The sequence below is a fragment of the Pagrus major genome, chromosome 18 (assembly GCF_040436345.1).
Source record: "Pagrus major chromosome 18, Pma_NU_1.0".
Lineage (NCBI taxonomy): Eukaryota > Metazoa > Chordata > Actinopteri > Spariformes > Sparidae > Pagrus > Pagrus major.
The window spans coordinates 37,258,137-37,277,960 of record NC_133232.1 but is presented as its reverse complement, the minus strand read 5'-3'; the positions used below and the strand labels follow the sequence as shown (position 1 = coordinate 37,277,960).

General features: G+C 42.5%; 1 protein-coding gene across 1 annotated transcript in view; it reads left to right on the top strand.

Annotated features, from left to right (window-relative positions):
- Positions 1-19,824, top strand: part of LOC141013110 (LIM and calponin homology domains-containing protein 1-like) — a 100,102-nt gene that overhangs the window by 62,570 nt on the left and 17,708 nt on the right. The window contains exons 6-9 of the mRNA XM_073486667.1: positions 61-171; positions 1,768-1,966; positions 10,939-11,197; positions 19,571-19,697. Coding sequence (XP_073342768.1) covers positions 61-171; positions 1,768-1,966; positions 10,939-11,197; positions 19,571-19,697 — 696 coding nt within the window. The remainder of the gene's footprint in view (positions 1-60; positions 172-1,767; positions 1,967-10,938; positions 11,198-19,570; positions 19,698-19,824) is intronic.

Genomic DNA, 19,824 nt, shown 5'->3' with positions numbered 1-19,824 from the left:
TTCACACAGCATCATCTCATTCAGTCATGATGTCTGACTGTATGTTTGTCTCTCCTTTAGGTTCTGATCACCATCTACTGGTTGGGTCGTGCTGCCAACGGCTGTACCTCCTACAACGGGCCCACGCTGGACCTGAAAGAGTTTGAGGGCCTGCTGTCACAGATGCGAAAGGTTTGCTAAGTCATTCATATTTAGTAATGTCCAGGGCTAAAAATATCACGAAGGTCTTAACCTAAAGTGCAGTTGTGTTATTAATCTCCTAGCAACCACAGCTGGTGAAATACATTATAAGAGGTAGCAAGAGGCTGTCACTTTCCTTTAAACCACTTGTTTTCAGATGCACTGAATAAATGTGTTTGATGAATGTACAGAAATCATCTCAGGCAGGTGAACTCACCCACACCAGGTCCAGGGATGACCTCTTGTGTGAGTCCACCCCTGAACTGACCCAAAGGGACAGACAGACGTTAGCACACATACTCACACACACACAGTCTATGACAACCACTCATAACCATGATGTCACCCCCCAGCGATTTATTCCACTCTGTGACGTCCCTTTGCTCTTCTATAAAACTCAGCAGGATAACTTCCCCAGATGTTCACACGTCGCAGCTGAACAAAACAAAGCCACGTTTCTATGAAACAAAGACGAGATTAATGATGAAATGAGATTTGAGTATGCAGGACCTGCACTTTCCAGGTCACTTGTGAAATAATGGAATGAGATCTGGATATTAAAAAATGATGATTAAAATGTAAGAAGCAGGTGGATGTGTGGCCCAGCTGCAGTTTTATCTGCTCTCCTATTGTAAGTAGCTCAGGATGATATCAGTTAAGATAGTGGATATCAATCTCTTTAATGTCAAGGACCCTTAAACTGATTAAAAAATAGACCATAGATGCTCCTTTGATAAGATATTTGCCGTATTTTCCCCAAAACCCTCTCAAGAGAATCACTGAGTTAATTATGATCTCACTTTGTCTGTTGGCGTGCAGCTGTCAGATAGTTTTGGTTTTATTTGCTCAGGTTTTGAGACATCCTTCTCTTAGATTTTCTCAAACCTGGTCAAATAAAATTAAAACTATCTGCTTTGTTTTTGTGTAATTTGAGTGAAAATCCCCTTTAAGCTCTAAATACAATGTGAAGGTTTTAGATATCAGCAACAAGAACGGGATGGTTAAAGTTGGGATACAATTCTGGCAGTGGTAAAATAAAAACTGACCGAAGAAACACACCTTAAAGCTCACTGTCATTGGGTAAACACAATGTGAAGCAGAAATGTATAACAGCAAAGCCTAGATGAAAACATCATATATGTTGTCAGAGGATTGGGAGTTGCGTAACAGACGGTCAAGAGGTCAGGAAAAGGACGTGTTTTAGTAGACAGGAAAGGCCTTTCCCCACCTTCATTAGCTCCATGTTTTAACTGCAGACACACAAAGGGAGGGTTCACTGAGGCGAAGAGAGACTGATAGAGTGAGTTTAGCAGAAGAAAAGGTGAGAAAATGCAGAGAGGAAGGACGACAAAAAGCAAGAGGGCTCGAGAACGTTGATATAGAAGCTACAGTAAGATGTAGAGAACAGGAGATGTTCAGATACTGTTTGACGAGGTGAAAATAACGTTCTCTTAGGTTTTCAAAAGAATATCAGGACACACAACATGAGTGTTATCAGTGTACTTCAATGAAATGTTATGTGTTTTTCTTTTCCCACAATAATTTGTGCATTTGATATAACCGGTGCATGTGTTCATTAATGTTCAGGAGGCGGAGGAGGCAGAGAGCCCGAAACGCAGCATCCGGGACAGCGGCTACATCGACTGCTGGGACTCTGAGCGCAGCGACTCTCTCTCCCCGCCACGCCACGGCCGCGAGGACTCGTTCGACAGTCTGGACTCCTTCGGCTCACGCTCACGACAGACCCCGTCGCCGGACGTCCTGGTCGCCCGCGGCAGCAGCGATGGTAGGAGATAGTGTAGTCGTCACACACGTTGCACTCCTCATGTTTACATACACAACCTCCAGATCGTGAGTCATGTGGTTATAATGACGAAAGTCATTAAAAGTAAAGCTTGCAGGTTAAATCTGTTCAGTAGCCGTTGTGTCATTATAGCTACAGCTTCATGTCTTGATGACAGGAAGTAATTCAGTACTGGCTGTGTTGTGTGGTCAGTTGTGGTGTACAGATAGACTGTATAGATAAATGAGCTGCATTGTTGTAATGCTGCTGTAGTAAAGCCTGTTCTCCTCCCTGTGTTTCAGCAGGACATCACCTGCTAGTTAGGCTTTTTGAATGATCTCAGGTCGATGCCTGTTTTGAAGTCAGGCCATTGTTTCATTTTAGCTGCAGTGAACAGTGTGTCTTGTGAAAAGGAAGGAATTAAGTACAGGTGCTGCTGTTTTTGTTCTGGTCTAATTTAACATGTAGACACAGTGTACACATCCTGTAAGTGGTGTAGTTTGTGCTTCTGGTGCAGCTGTAGAGAAGCCTGGTGTTCTTCATGCCATTCTAAACTTCTCCTTAATTATTTATTTATTTAAATCTTGAGATATTAAGGCTACAGGTCAGCTGTGTGTCTGCATCAGTTCACTCTGATGTCAATCTGCAACGTCAAAACACACACAAGCTGAGCTACGATAACAAATGCTGTCACATCTGTTTTTGTTTCACACATTTCACTTCTGTAATAATAACACAGGCTCCACCAACATGACCAGTGTCAGTCGTGTCAGCTGATGTACAACGTGAGACATTTGATTTATTTGTCCACATGGAAGAACTTAAAAATTCTGATGTAGCTGATAAAATGTCACGAAGGCTACGAGAGTAACGGTTTGATTTGATCTAGAAAAAAAATGCACTTTAACGTTAATTTGCTGATTACACATCAGTTCTTCACCCCGAAGAGGAATCACATCTGGAATACTGCGAGACACTGAACAGCCGGGTCACTAGTAGCTCTACGAAACATCAGATAGAAGCGTAAAACTATAAATGTTACGAGACTGATATTAAAAAGTGTTTGACTTTCCACCACACCTCCTCTTTTTCCTCCTTTAATTCAACTGAATATAAAAAACACCAACACATTAAAAAGTCAATATTTCTATTTTGAAGTATTTATTTCATAACTTTTCCTTTTTTTTGACAAATAACAATATGATTGATACATAAATTCTCCTCCTCGTCCTTCTATTTCTCATCATTTTCCACTAAAATGCTGCATTTTGTGCCGATTCTGTTTTATATTTACAGTAATTTGATCTATTTCTGCATCTGTGTGGGTTCATCTGTTTCTGCACAGAATCCGCCTCAGTCACTGTGCGTGTCCAGTCTCGCAGCATCACAGTGTTCATGACACCTTTCAGTGAGGATTTCCAGCTCTGAGATTGACGTCCACACAAAAGTGTCTCTGTGCTGAGTGTTTGAGCCGGTTGTCCTGGACTGCAGTTTAATAACTCTCTAGAAGTGATGAATGAGATGAGTGACAGCACTGAAGAGAGGAAGAGATGAAGCAACCTCTCACAGTGAGACAAAGAAGAGACAGAGGTGTGGTTGTTTCACTGGTGGCTTTTAGTGCTTTCTGATCAGGCAGTGTGATCGGTTTGAGATCAAAGGACACAATTCCATATAACGACACATCTTCATCTTAAAATAATGAAGCTTTAGTTAATATCTGGTGACTAAGTCATCGGTACAAAGTGAGTGCCTGATTTAAAATGTGTCCGTTAAGCTGGTGGAGGTTTTTCTCCTGTGTAGCACAGATGTAACGTTCTATACAAGGAAATTAATGCAGTCTATTTTGATTGTCAGTTGTCATGGAAACTGGCTTGTGCTCTGTGCAGCGGATAAGTTCTGTTTTTCTCTCAGCCTGCTACTTTCAATAAAAGTTGTATGAGGTGCAGTTTGGTATTTCTACACCTGCTTCTCTAGATTTTCCAGTGTGTTGTAGGTGGCTGCGCCTCCTTTATACAATCAATCAATCAATAAACTCGACTGATCTTAACACACAAACAGTTACGCTGGTCAACAGAACAGTAAGAAACCACAGATACCAAAACTAAGCATGAAGAGCTGACTTCATGTACTTATATTATTGCCTTGTTTACTAGTCTATAATAAGTTTTGCTTAGATGATGCATCCAACATGGTAACATAACAATCCTACAAAATGTGAAGTTTTTCAACACAAGCAGCTGTGAATTAGTTTTATACTTTGTGCTGAAGTCTAAAAATGAGTCAAAAATAGAGTTTGGCTGCATATACACACTTTATAATGCCAAGCCGACCGTATGTCACTGAAAGCTGTTGATTGCAACACTTTATTTGAATTTTGACGCTTTTAAATTTTAATGACAGCCTATAAAAAGTTACAGCTGTCGTCACAAAGTTTAATGTTCATTTCATCTCTGAACTTCGTGTGGGAAAAGCACAGGCCAAGCATCCTGTGTGACTGTGTTTTTGTTTTGAGGGAAGTGCAAAGGAAACTGCCATCTCCAAAACTTAAGCTGCTGTCATCAGCAGTCAGACCGACTAAAACCCTCGCTGGATGTTCATGCTTCTCAGAAATGAGGGGGAGAAATCCACACTGAATATCTGCTCTGTCTGTAACTCTGTCTCTAGCTCTGTCTGTAGCTCTGTCTCTAGCTCTGTCTCTAGCTCTGTCTCTAACTCTGTCTCTAGCTCTGTCTGTAGCTCTGTCTGTAGCTCTGTCTGTGGCTCTGTCTGTAGCTCTGTCTGTAGCTGTCTCTAACTGTCTCTAGCTCTGTCTCTAGCTCTGTCTCTAACTCTGTCTCTAGCTCTGTCTGTAGCTCTGTCTCTAACTCTGTCTCTAGCTCTGTCTCTAGCTCTGTCTCTAACTCTGTCTCTAGCTCTGTCTCTAACTCTGTCTGTAGCTCTGTCTCTAGCTATGTCCCTAACTCTGTCTGTAGCTCTGTCTCTAGCTATGTCCCTAGCTCTGTCTCTAGCTCTGTCTCTAGCTGTCTCTAGCTCTGTCTGTAGCTCTGTCTGCGGCTCTGTCTCTAGCTGTCTGTAGCTCTGTCTCTAGCTCTGTCTCTAACTCTGTCTCTAGCTCTGTCTCTAACTCTGTCTGTAGCTCTGTCTCTAGCTCTGTCTCTAACTCTGTGTGTAGCTCTGTTTGTAGCTTTGTGTGTAGCTCTGTGTGTAGCTCTGTGTGTAGCTCTGTCTCTAACTCTGTGTGGAGCTCTGTGTGTAGCTCTGTGTGTAGCTCTGTTTGTAGCTTTGTGTGTAGCTCTGTCTGTAGCTCTGTGTGGAGCTCTGTGTGTAGCTCTGTGTGTAGCTCTGTCTCTAACTCTGTGTGTAGCTCTGTGTGGAGCTCTGTGTGTAGCTCTGTCTGTAGCTCTGTCTCTAACTCTGTGTGGAGCTCTGTGTGTAGCTCTGTCTGTAGCTCTGTGTGTAGCTCTGTCTCTAACTCTGTGTGGAGCTCTTTCTGTAGCTCTGTCTGTAGCTCTGTGTGTAGCTCTGTCTCTAACTCTGTGTGTAGCTCTGTGTGTAGCTCTGTCTGTAGCTCTGTCTCTAACTCTGTGTGTAGCTCTGTGTGGAGCTCTGTGTGTAGCTCTGTCTCTAGCTGTCTCTAGCTCTGTCTGTAGCTCTGTGTGTAGCTCTGTCTCTAACTCTGTGTGGAGCTCTGTGTGGAGCTCTGTCTGTAGCTCTGTCTGTAGCTCTGTGTATAGCTCTGTCTCTAACTCTGTGTGTAGCTCTGTGTGTAGCTCTGTGTGGAGCTCTGTGTGTAGCTCTGTCTCTAACTCTGTGTGTAGCTCTGTCTGTAGCTCTGTGTGTAGCTCTGTGTGTAGCTCTGTCTCTAACTCTGTGTGTAGCTCTGTGTGTAGCTCTGTCTCTAACTCTGTGTGGAGCTCTGTTTGTAGCTCTGTCTCTAACTCTGTGTGTAGCTCTGTGTGTAGCTCTGTCTCTAACTCTGTGTGGAGCTCTGTTTGTAGCTCTGTGTGTAGCTCTGTCTGTAGCTCTGTCTCTAACTCTGTGTGGAGCTCTGTGTGTAGCTCTGTGTGGAGCTCTGTCTCTAACTCTGTGTGGAGCTCTGTTTGTAGCTCTGTGTGTAGCTCTGTCTGTAGCTCTGTCTCTAACTCTGTCTCTAACTCTGTGTGTAGCTCTGTGTATAGCTCTGTGTGTAGCTCTGTCTCTAACTCTGTGTGTAGCTCTGTGTGTAGCTCTGTGTGGAGCTCTGTGTGTAGCTCTGTCTCTAGCTCTGTCTGTAGCTCTGTCTGTAGCTCTGTGTGGAGCTCTGTGTGTAGCTCTGTCTCTAACTCTGTGTGTAGCTCTGTGTGTAGCTCTGTCTCTAACTCTGTGTGGAGCTCTATGTGGAGCTCTGTGTGGAGCTCTGTGTGGAGCTCTGTCTGTAGCTCTGTCTCTAACTCTGTTTGTAGCTCTGTGTGTAGCTCTGTGTGTAGCTCTGTCTCTAACTCTGTGTGTAGCTCTGTGTGTAGCTCTGTTTGTAGCTCTGTGTGTAGCTCTGTCTCTAACTCTGTCTGTAGCTCTGTGTGTAGCTCTGTGTGTAGCTCTGTCTCTAACTCTGTGTGTAGCTCTGTGTGTAGCTCTGTTTGTAGCTCTGTGTGTAGCTCTGTTTGTAGCTCTGTGTGTAGCTCTGTCTCTAACTCTGTTTGTAGCTCTGTCTGTAGCTCTGTCTCTAACTCTGTGTGTAGCTCTGTGTGTAGCTCTGTCTCTAACTCTGTGTGTAGCTCTGTTTGTAGCTCTGTGTGTAGCTCTGTCTGTAGCTCTGTCTCTAACTCTGTGTGTAGCTCTGTGTGGAGCTCTGTGTGGAGCTCTGTCTGTAGCTCTGTCTCTAACTCTGTGTGTAGCTCTGTGTGTAGTTTTTTAATGATTATCTGTTGCTGTCAGAGGCACTGTGGGGGATATAAAGGTTTGTGTGTCAAGGCAAAGATCTACACATGCGGTCCAAAGATTTATGTGTAATAATATTTGTAGGCTGGTTCTTTTTTTGAAGGCATCGTACTATCAGTGTTCAGATCAGACCCAGGAGGCACAAACCAGAGGAGCCAGAACAGGATAACAATGCAGATTTCACCCAATCACAGGCAGCTTTGAGAACAAGAGCATCCATTTATGTTCATGCACGCCAATTGGACTCAGTCAGGTTTTACTACCCTGACCTTTAGATAAAACCCTTTCACTATTCAGCTCAGTAAACTGACTTCACCCTGACAGTAATTAGAGGACAGGGAGACGAGTTTAATTCAATCTCTGAAAGGATTTCATATTGCCGATGCTTTTGTTCGGGCCAAGTTTGGTCGATGGATACAGTGTTGATAAATGAGACACTTTGTGCTTCTGGTGCTTGCCCGCCTCTTTTTCTATTTCTGCAGGACAACAGCCATTAGTCAAAGAATAAACTGAGTGATGTCATTGAGATGGTTTTCAATCTGGTTTTCATGCAGATTTGTTAAAACACCAGTTATCCAATCTGTTTGCATACCGCTGCTCTCACATCACGTCTTCATGCCCCACTCTAAACTGTTGGTTGTATATAACTCGATAAGACGTTGTTTTCCTTGAAGTTCAAAGCAAATCCAGTCTTGACTTGGCATGAGTAATACGCCAGTAATTACGTAAAAGTAACTAAAACTGGAAGACTTCTATCCGTCTATCTATTTTGTCTAACGGCTGCAGTTTTTATTTGTAGTCGAGTTAATGTTCACATCTCTCCGTGGTCTCAAGTGGTGGACGTGTAACGTTGTTACAGAAAGTTTCTGTATGTTTGTCTGCGTACAGACATCAGCTTCCAGAGAGCACGTTACAACAGTCAAAGCATCATTTTAGCTGTTTGAGAATTAACAGTAATGAGCTACAGCTGCTGTAATCTGATTGATCGATCGTGATGGTCTGAGCTGCTAAAAGTGAGAATTGTGCTTCCTTCATGTCATCAACATTGTTTTTACTCGTGATAAGAGTGAGGAGAGATAAAAGTTTTGATAAGAGATATGTTAGCATCAGAGCTAACAAAGTCTGGGTAGTGTGGGACAATCAGAGCCCGACCCTTCTGTTGACTCAGGGCTAGATCAGACAGAATGCAACTTGTGCAGTGATTTGCGTCTTTTTGCAGCTTGTTTATTAAGGCAGGAAGCATTTTGTTTGCTGTTTCAGTTCCCTGGTTGCCTCGTTTTTATACGTCCAGAGCACCTTGCATATCACACGAGCTCACGTTGAGAAAACTTCAAATGAGCGTGAAACTGTCACTGTCACATCCCACAGTAAGTATAATATGATATAATATATTATATAAAAAATAGGGGGGGGCGGCTGTAGCTCAGTGGGCAGAGCAGATGGCCGGCGACCAGAAGGTCGCCGGCCCGAACCCCGGCTCCCCCGGGAGCATGCCGAAGCATCCTTGAGCAAGATACTGAACCCCGAAATTGCTCCTGACGCGCAGTTGGCACCCTGTGTGGCAGCCTCTGCCGTCAGAAAGGGCCCTGCGATGAGCTGGCGACTCGTCCAGGGATATACCCTGGCCTCCGCTCATATGAAAACTGGGATTGGCTCCAGCAACCCCCGCAACCCCCCGAAAGGGGGGGATAAAGCGGCAACATCCCCGCGACCCTCATGGATAAAGCGGTTAAGAAAATGAGATGAGATGAGATATTATATAAAATAATATAATATGAACTGACAATTATCCCGGTGAAGCTCCTGGACTAGCTGGTGGTACTCCATGTGATTTGTTTTCTTTCTGAGGGTCTCATGTACCCAGACGGATCTGCAGAACCTGTGGATCAGTATGAGGAACAGCGTCTTTGTCTCGTTTCACCTCACATTTTGCAGGTTGCAAAATGCCCTCCGTCTGATTGGGGGTTAGGTCTGGACACGTTCCCATGTGGTCAGAATCAGTGTTAGGCATGTGACTTCTTTCATTCTGCTTAGAAAAATCTGTTTTATATAACTGGACAATTCTGAATACTATCCCAGAAAGTGTCACCATTTATTTATTTTAAAGCTATTAGAAATGTTGAGGGCATCACTATCACTCATCACTTGTGTTTTTCAGTCACTGTGACACAGGCTGGACTGCTCGGTGACTTTTACTGCACATTGATGATTATTGATGTAAATAAGTTTCTGTGGAGCTCTGGGACAGTGTGGCACTGACCCGTGATAAACGTTCCCTCAAGCTTCAGTGTTGCCATGTGTGCAAAGAGAGCTGATCACCCCATAAAAACATGTGCTGTTCCTTAAGGATGGATAGACTTGGATGGTAGAGTCACTTATGTTTCCAATTGATTTGGGTTAAGAGTCATAATTGAACCATTCGATGTTGGACGTGCAGATACCTCAAGGCCTCCCTTGGACCTTGATCTGACAATCTGTTGGACCACATTTAAAAGAAGAAGTCTATTAATAGAAACAGAAGTTTTCACAAGTTCAAAATATGACATTTGTTTCCACTCGGAGCCGTGGTTGCACCCACATATATCTGTTCAGAACGAAGGGAAGATTTAACGGTTTTGATCTGGTTGAAATTGTGGTTTTATTCTTGGAAAATATATACATGCAGTCATAAATTCATAAGTCATAGAGTATAGAGAAGGCATTCAAAGGGAGGGGAATTCCAGTACCACATGTGCTGAACATCTTGGAGAGGAATTTTGAGAGACCTTGGGCAGAGCAAGGCTGCAGGTATCCATTACCTGCTGTTTACAAAAAGTAGCTTCATGAAGGTGGAAATGACTGTTAATGCAAATGATACATCACTGGAATTGTAAACATGTGAACTCTTCAATCAGCTTCATCCTCATTTCTCTCTTCTGTATGTTCTCTGAGGATCGTACATAAACAATCTGCAGAGGAATTTAAGCAGCGAGTAGGGAAAGTCCTTGAGCGATGCACTTCTGCAAAGCCAGGTGTTGCCACTGACATTAAAGAGCTAACAGTGTGTTTAACACGTGATGCAGACAGACACAGCGGCATCCTAAGTGAATTCTTCCGAACCGTAGGCTAGAATTCAGTCATCAGGAGCTGCACAATACAAATTTATGGATGATTTATGTGTCTTTCTTTGTTTCATAAAAACATGCCTTCAACCTGCTCGGGTTGATTTATGTTCAGCTGCTGGAATGCACTGCATGTAAAAACACTGTAACAGCACTTTAATGTTTGCAGGCCTGTTTAATTTAACACCTTGAGGAGAAATTCTCTTGATTTTAAGGGATATTTTTATTCAGAGATAAGAAATGGGCTGTAATGACTCGACTGTTTCTCTGCTCAACTTCTTTTTGGATTTATTCTCTTTCTCTCTGACAATGTGTGAGTGCTTCTCGCTCTGGGACACTTGAAGAGGAATAATTATCATTTATAGAACATATGATTCAGACGGTTAGTAGACAGATGGCTTTGTCAAAGCATGTAGAAACTAAATATGCTTTCAAATGGACTTAGTTTCCCCTTCTCTTGAGTTTTATCTTTAGATTATGGAAAGAAGATGTACGTACACTGACACTATCTTTTGCGTCACAGTAATAGTAGGATTTGTTTTTATCTAAACAGACATGGTAATTCCTTCCTTTTCTTAAACGCATCTGCAAACCAGAATTAGTGAAAAACAAAATTGCAACAATTAGCCGATTCATCGTTAACTGCTAAACTATCTGATGCAGTGAAATATGTCTGAATTCTCTGAGTTCAGTTTCTCAAATGTGAATATTTTCTGTTTTCCTGAGTCGTCTGTGACAGTAAACTATAAAATATCTTTAAGTTGTGGCTTTTTCTGACATTTTAATGACCAAACAACAAATGGATTAAAGACAATGATGGACGGATTAATCAGTAATGAAAATAATCCCCAGCTGCAGCCCTTGTGAACAGATTCCCTGCACAATGATCTCTGTGATGGACATATCAACTTCATGCCACTTCATAAACTCCTTCATTGCCTCGTCTCCTCTCCTCAGGCCGTGGCAGTGACTCAGAGTCCGACGGTCCACCCCACAGGAAGATGCCAGACGTCCGTAAGGACGACATGTCGGCACGGCGGACGTCGGTCAGCGAGCCTCGGACCGCCATGCCCTTCAACCAGTACCTGCCCAACAAGAGCAACCAGAGTGGATACGTGCCCACGCCACACCGCAAGAAGAAGAACGATAAAGAGGAGGGAGGACGCAAGAGCTGGAGCACTGCCACTTCTCCTATAGGGGGAGACAGACCGTTCAGGTGAGTCTCAAAGTAATGAGAAGAAATGAAACACGGTCACACAGAAGAAGTTCCTTTTATATGAGATAGTTTAGATATTTGAATGCCAATGAAAACTGATAAAGTGTGTTTAAATCTGAGAATTAGGGTTCAAAGTCAAAGTCTACTAAAACTTCAGTGATCTAATGAAATGATGGTCTGTGCAACCGAACTGAATACAATAACTTCCTGATGCTGAAAGTTTTTTATTTGTTCATTAATATTACATTAAATACTTCACCTTTGTGTTCAGAGAAGATGTCGTGGTCCCTGTTACCAGAATTTAGACTAAACAATCTGATGTTCTCCGACATGAGTTTGGTGTAAATCTTGATATTTTACATTTAATGTTTGAGTGTTGGTGACTTCATGTATGAGATGAGGGATTTGAATCACCTAAGACCAACATAGTGCTGCTGAGTGTTTGGAGGCGCTGGATGCTGCTGCTGACAGTCAGGAGACGTGTAACTGTGTAATAAACTTCAGATTGATTTGCTGATTAAAGGTTGTTTTGGACTATCTGGCTGAGAATGTCTGCTTGTGCAGGCTGGAAATGTTAGTTTTACCCGAGAAAGTTCAACTACACAGTGTTAATAACTACTGTAGTCATAATGTTCTGTGAGTTTAATGTAACATGAGAAGTTCTGACACAAAGGAATCAAATGTGTGTGGAAGTAGACCAGATTAGTTTTTTTAGCATAATAGATAAAACTGACCAGAATGACTGCAGATGGTTATTATTCACTGTTTCTAACCCAGCAGCAGCCTTTTTTACTACTTTCATGTTGCTTAAACATTTTGCAGGAGAAGGTGTCACACGTGAAATATGCCACGTACACAAAAATGAGGCATATTAAAGTCTGAAGGTCTTATTGGCATTTACTGGTTTGGCGTGTGACCACACGAGAGTGCACAGATTTTGTTCTGTTAAACATTTCATCATCAGCGTCTCTCACTGTAGGAGTTTCAGATTTCCGCTGGCTAAGTGGATCCATCATGTGCTTTGATCAGTTCTAGTGTCAGTATGTGTCTCGGGGAGTGTCAGAATTTGACTGAAATTAGTTTTGAAGGCTATTTTTTAAGGTTTGGACGTGGCATTATTCAGCTGTATTCAACAACAGAAGCAGGAGATTGAAGATATTGACTTAAAAGCCAAATATCTGCAATGTAATTAGTCGCACATCAGAGTGCTTACAGTAGTGAAGTGTGATGTGTGTGTGTGTTGAGCTTGTGTGTGTGTGACCCAGTGTTTGTTGCCAATCATTTCCCGTATTGCATTCATCCATCGTGTTGCATCAAACGCATGTATTAATTGATTTTGCATTATTGTTTTTTCCCTCCATCTCCTTCCTTTCATCCGTCATGGTGTTTCCCTCTCGTCTCTGTGAACCTCCTGTGTGTTTTTACTTCACGTTCATGTGTCCCGTGTCTTATGACCGTCATGTTGTGCTCATCATCCTCGTGTCTTCGTTGCTAATCCACTGTGATTACGTCTTCCTGTGTGTGCCGTGTGAATGGCTGATGTAACAGTCCAAATGAGATCCCTAGCTTAGACGCCCCACCTGGAGAGTCCCCCAGCCCGTCCCCCACCCCGCCCCTCCAACCCCAGATACAGATTCAGAGGGAGAACCAGGCTAAAAAGGAGGATCAGGAAGGGGAGCAGACAGCCTCCACATCTTGCATTGAGATCCATGCGGCAGGCGTGAGGAGGAGCAGTGAGCCTCTGCCCTGTAGCCTCCTCCAGCCCAGTGCAGAGTCCCCCGTGAAGACTGTGACTCACCTGATGGTCACCTCTGAGCAAAGGTCTTCATCTTGATATATGTTCTTCTCAAAACCACAAATCAGCAGCCCAATTCCTTCTTACTGACATGGTTCTGATTTGAAGTTTCTCGGGCTGTACAATATGGGCAAAAGATCTTATTGTGATTATTTTGAATCTTGAATCTTTAAACAAACTTGAAATATATATATATTTTTAATCATAGTAACAGGTGTCTGTGAGTGAGTACGATTTGATTCATAAAAAGATTTAAATACATTTTATTTGAGATTGGCTTAGACTTGGTGGAGGTATGCACTCTACTGAGTGCCATTCTAGTTTTCTTTATAAATATTTTTATGACATCATCATTTTTGTGTGATGTCACTTGAGTCAGTGTTGGGCGGGGCTAAGAATGCAAATTTGAAAACAAACAAAATTAGATGTGGAGTAAGAAAGAAGATAGGCATACTGAGGTGCATTGTGGGTAATAAAGGAGCCAGGCTTTGAGAAGGAAGGAGTCTCTGGTTCTGTGCTTCATTTCTTTGTGCAATTATAACTGTGTGTAAGATCTTCTGATGTTGGTCGTGTATTGAGTCAACAGTTCTTACAGCTGAGCTTTGTTTTGTTAAAGGGTCGGTTCACCAAAATCAGATGAGAGCTCACTTACTGCGAGAGACATTTATCCATGCAGACAAGTTCAATTTCACGTTGAGTTGTTAGATATCTGCCTGCGCCACCATCCAGTGAAGTCGAAAAGGAATTTTTATTCGTGCCACTCAAAACACTGAGAAATTACACATGAAAATCTCAGCAGCAGCACAACTGTCCAAAAACAATGTTCCAGTTAATCAGGGTGATCGTCGTACTTTGCTGTGAACAGTTTTCTTCAGGATTGTTTCTTTGGTAGAAAATAGTTTCAATTTTCACAGCTGGTATCTGCGTCTCGCCCTTTTCCTTTTTACCACAGTTTCCAATGCAGTTCTTATCCAGAGTAAAGAGTTTCAATGAAACCAGATTGCATGTAGAACACACTGTCAGAGTCTTTACCCAGCAGCCCAGCCAGGGGTCACACATGTTATACTCTGTGTGAGGTAGCAAGGTGGGAACTCAGAGCTGTGGAGACACAGTGCTCTTGTAGATGATGTCTGATCACAGTGCTGTTCTTACAAGATGTAAGATTAGGTCTCTGTTGTTATTTCACAGTCCTGCCCTATCGTTGAGGAGTTGTTCGAGTCACACCCCCAGTTTCCAGCTTTTTCTGGCACAGAAGATGTGGCATTGATTGGATTGTCAGCGTTTCAAGGGAGAGAAAAGAATCCTCAGTAGAAATCAGACTTGGAGCTGCGTTCCAAGGAAAAAGGGGGATTTCTAGGATGTTTGTAAAAGGCTTTGATATGAGCCTCTTTAGCTGGTGACAGCTTGCATTTTTCCAGTAGAAGGCTGGAATTTGTGCATTTCAGTGTTGCTGGGAGATTTCAAAACAGTTGTATAACATCAACATAGCAGTGTCTGCAGTTGCATATCAAAGTTGTGTTGGCAATTTCTTTTTAAGATTATTCTGTTGCTGATTTGGTTGTTTTCTATCAGTTTGTTTGGATAGAAGTAGAGTAGAGGTGACATCCAGCCATGTGGTGGGTGTGTTTGCTGTTTACTGTGTTTCTTAGCTTGGGCAGAAATTAAATGTGAAATTTGGACGAGTGAGTATTAATTATTAGTTAAAGCATCCACAACGATGGATCCAAAAAACTAAAGATAGCTCATGAACAGCAGTGCTACTCTTCTTGGTGCCAGCTGGTGCAGGTAAACCACATGGAGCAAAAGATTAATAGTCCAGCGCACACCAGGATCCGATCGACAGCATTTATTAAAAATTACATTAAAAACAACAAGGAGCAAACTGATTGTGTGAATTTATCAGATTTTTTGATCCACAATGATGAAATAAAGATAGAAATAAAAAAAGTGCCATCTAGTTTCCAATAATATCTCACTTGACCTTTTCCGTCAAAGTCTAGGAACAAAACTGCACCTTTGAACACAAAGCCACACATTCAGCACTTACACACACACAACTCTACTTAATGTGTCCACACACAAACACGCTCGCAGGGAACATGTACATGCGACCCACCCTCAGGATGTAAGGAAATGAGGCCTTCTTCCTTCCCTGACCCTGAGCAGGCTGGAGCTGGAGCCTTCCCCTCCCTGCTATGCAATCTGGGAATTTACAGTCCAATAATAAACCTCCTGAAAAAGTAGCTGTTCATCACAGGATGACAAACGACAGAGCGTTCAGCGAATTTTGCTTCGGCTTTGAGACTCCAATTTGTTTTCACATCCTTTCTGCTCTGAAGGGATTTGTGACCATGCTATGCTATTTTCTCAGATTTATGTCTTCAAAACCTCCATTTTGGCTCCTGCAGAGGAATGCTGTCTGATGATATAGGATGATAACCAGGCAGCAGTACGTTTTAGTTTGCTTTGCTTTCTGCAGCACTCCGGCTCGCTCGTGCTCAGAGGAACTCTTCCACCATTCGACGACTCTTGCAGCAAACGTGACCCACTTGGTTGCAACAAGCCCCGTCGCCACGTCTGGGAAACATCCACCTGTGACGGAGCAGCAGGAGGAGGCGGCTGTGAGGAAGGGAGTCGACGGTGCCCCGTTGGTTGCAGATGCGGAGCGAGATCAGACGCTGGGCCTGACCTCTCCCAAACACGTCACCAGCCCGAGTCCCTCCCACTTCCTTCCTGTCCCCGCTACCGTGGCAACCACTACAACAGCAACAACTGATACAGGTCGACGGAAGGGAAGGGCCCGGAGTGAAAGTGAGGACCCACACGGAGGGGCATCTTGGTTGGACAGCAGCCTCCCAGCAACGTGAGCCCCGTCCAGCAACTACACTACATTTTATGAATTTCCACCATGTTGAAGTAGAACTACATAATTCATCTTTAAAGTCAAGAGATCTTTCTCAATCTCAGCATGTGACCTCGAGCTCAGACCGCAGTGCTCCTATATGGATGACTTAACTACCTTAAGATTGCATGAACATTTTTTTTTACATGAATGCAAATTGATATTGTTTTCTAAAAAGCAGTTGTTATTGTGAACAGAATGCATGGAAACTCTGAAAAATCTGTATTTTTTCTCATTTCCCTGCTCCTTTCTGTCCTGATACATGTTTGAGAATGTGCTCTTTGATTAACTCTGCATGACTTCAGTTTGCATCCTTTGATTTCAGGAATGGACAGTGAATTGAACTTTAATTTTTAATTTAATTTGAAGCAAATTTTCCAATGCATAATAAATTGGTCCAACTATCAATTATTGACCATTCCATCTATGCCAGTAAAATGACGATGGCTTTCATGCCCCACTCTGTCACAAGCTGACAAGCAAAAAAACATGTGTGACTACATCATACCACATGGCAAACAGCCATCTTAGAAGACAGACGATCTGGTCTTGATTTAGTGAGGCTTCTCTTAATTTAGTCTCCTTGCTCTCTTGTGGCGAGAAACCACAGGCCACACTTTCCCTCACACCCTCCTACATCACAGAGGCGGCTCCATAATAAAGGACTGTGTGAAGACCTTTGTGGTTAAGGCCAAACCTACAAGTGGTGGTCACAGACAGGAAGGGAGCCACATCCTTGATGTTGCTCTTGTGCTGTCTAATAAAAGATGCATGTGCTTCTTTTTTTAATATTTAAGTGTCAGCTGTATTCTAAGATCATGTTTTGGTTTGCAGTGATGCAGCAAACTTCTTCTGTTCTGCTCTGGCTGTGTTATGGATAACACTGCCCCCTTGTGCTCAGTTTGAGGACTATCCTGAAATCCAGAAACTGACAAATACATCTGTGCATAGACACAAATCCACCAGGCACACTTGTTTAGCTGGAACATAATCTGTGTTTAATCTGTCGTAACTAACTCATTGTCAGCTGTGATGGTGACGCTGTATGTTAGCCTGGAGCTAACCATCAAATATACCATCACTGTGTTTCTCTGTTGAGTGTATTCATGTGTGATTGTGCTCTCTCTCCATGCTCTCTGCCTTCCGTAGATTCAGCCGCACACACAGTGTGTACGATGACCCACAGTAAGTTGTCCTGTTACCACTCACCGGCTCAGCTGTCCGGCCCGGCCCAGCACTGCTCTGCGCTGCAAAACAAAGCCCACTCAATAATACATTTAATCACCCGTTCAGTGATTGAATTGGATTTTTCTTTGTGCAAGTGGGAAAATCTGCTGAATGTTGAAGCAATTTAAAGAACTACTACTTGACACTACTGACAACAAGTTCACGTTCTGCTTCAGATTGAAGGTCACATGAGCAAATATTTTCCACCAGTTTTTAATGTCTTTATGTTTGACCGTCTTTGAATAGAGTGTTTTCTACAGAAGAGCATGTTGACCAGGGTGAAAGATCCTTTAAAAAGGCCCCTTGTGATGCTGCAATTCTTTACTGGATGTTATTAATTATCTTATTTATCTTTTCTGCCTCACCGAGATCTTCTCGTGACATTTTGAGTTATATGAGATCAGTTCTTTTATAAAAACACACTGAAGAGTGATTTATGCAGGTCCTGGTGGTGTAGGAGAAAGTAGGGTCAGTATGGACTTTATGGAGTTATCTTACATTTGATAAAAGATGATCTCACACGATTTCAGGATTTTTTTTTTTCTTTGCATGGAAAACAAAACGTCTCCATTTCAGCAGAGTTTTCCTGCTTGTATCACTTAAATTAAAAGTTACGTTGCTTGTCAAGGTGGACATTTTTGAAAGTGCACCTTAACACTTTCCTTATTCTTGATCTGATATATCATGAAAATATGTTTTCATAAATTTAGTGGACACGCTTTTGTGACAGTCCACTTGGATTTATCCCAGTTGCCTGCAGGATAGTGGCTGTGAAGAGGATTTACTAAACTGTGCTCACATCACCTCACTGCTTCTGCCAGCTGCATGTTTCATATAACACAACCATTTTATCATCACCCAATTCAAAAAACCATCATGATATAATCATGATCTCCTTTGCTGCTAAAAGCTAATGTAAGAAGTGCTGGTTTAATGAAGCAGGAGAGAAGATTCATGACGAGGAGATGACTGTTTGATTCAACGATGTCCACAGATTCCACCTGTACCTCCACATGACATAAATTTTAAATGATATAACACGACAGTCATCTTTCAAGGTTGAAAACACTCTCCTGCTACAAGTTTGTTTAGTCCACTCAGAAATCACCTTTGACCACCAGTGAGCACTGTTCAGGTCACAAAACTGTCATGTTTGATACGACTCCTTTAGTAATTTCAAACCAGTTGACACCTTCGTATGTTGGAAAATGGAAAATGCATAAATCTTCTGGGTCTTATAACAAAAACAGCCATTACAGCCGCGACTTTTAATGAGCAGGACAAAGGTGCAGGAGGTCTACTGCTGCGTTCCAGACAATGTTGGAGGTTGAGTTTTCCTAGTTACAAGTGTTACAAGTGTTACAAGTGTTACAAGTGTTACAAGTGCAAGACGCCAAAAAACTTAATTGACCTTAACAAAATGTCTCTTTGGCAAGTGCACACACAGTCGACCTTCTCAGCCGTGCAGCCTCCTCACATTATGAACAAATAGAGGAGGGAAAAATGACACATGAGGTAACGCCATTATACATTTTATTTTGGAGCACTTTTATAAAATCATGTCTAAACATTTAATTCAACAGCCTTCGCTGGGGTGCTGCCATTGCTGTGTGTTGTCAGACAGCTGCTCACTTGTGAAGTTCATCAGTAGAGATCTTCAAGTGACGCTCCATTGTTCTGTTCCCAGTAGGAGGTCGGAAATGTACAAGTTCAGAGTTGTCTGGAACGCAGCACAATTCCCAGGTCGTCAACACTGAGAATTGAGACCGACCCAAAGCGTTTTTATTTGACGACCTGGGAATCTGACTCAACAACAGTCAAGAAACACCTGCTGCACTGAAAGCTGAAACCAATACAGCGACTGCTCCACAGAATAATGCTGCACTATACTGTGTCTGTGATCTAAAACTGGTCTGGTTGTTGATTCTCATACACTTACATCAGAAAGACACTTAAAGCTTTATCACAGGTACCTGCACCTGAAGCTGATGCTTTCAATGGTCCCATTAGATGGTATCTTTACATCTTTATTTCCTGTTGAAACAAATGTTGGAATATGATGTGAAACAAAATGGTGTCATTTCAAAGAACAAACCAAAGGTGAATTACTTGTGGGGCTGATGGTTCGACTTCTCAATGTTGTATTATTTCTTAATTCTTGGTTAAGCCTTCTGGATGAGCATGAGGAGGTTACCTAACTGAAGATGCACAGTTTTTAATTCATAGGGTCTTTAAAAGATGCATCTTATTATCAGTTACAGGTTTTGTTTTGCGGTTGATGTGTTAGACACTGCTGAGTCTTGGAAAATGTGTGAGGATCACTGTGTTCCACAGACTTACTGTACTTACAGTACAAAAAAACATTAACTAAACCAGGTCCTGTTCTGGAAACGACATATTTTTCATTACCCATATTCTCTGTCTGTCTCTGTCTCCCTCCTCCGTCTAGGAGTGTGAGTATGATCGACATGCGTGGTGAGGAGGAGGCCATCTTGCAGCCCCACAGTCAGGTGCGTCATGAACTGATGCACAACCAGTACAACAAGATGAAGGAAGAGGACGATCACTGGCAGGACGTGAGTGTCTCACATTTGTCTGACTCAACGTTAATATTCTTATTTCTTTCATTTCTCATTTTTGCTGATATATTTCTTGCTGTGCTGAGAGCTCTTCACTCAGTAAAATGTTGTTTCATATGTACAG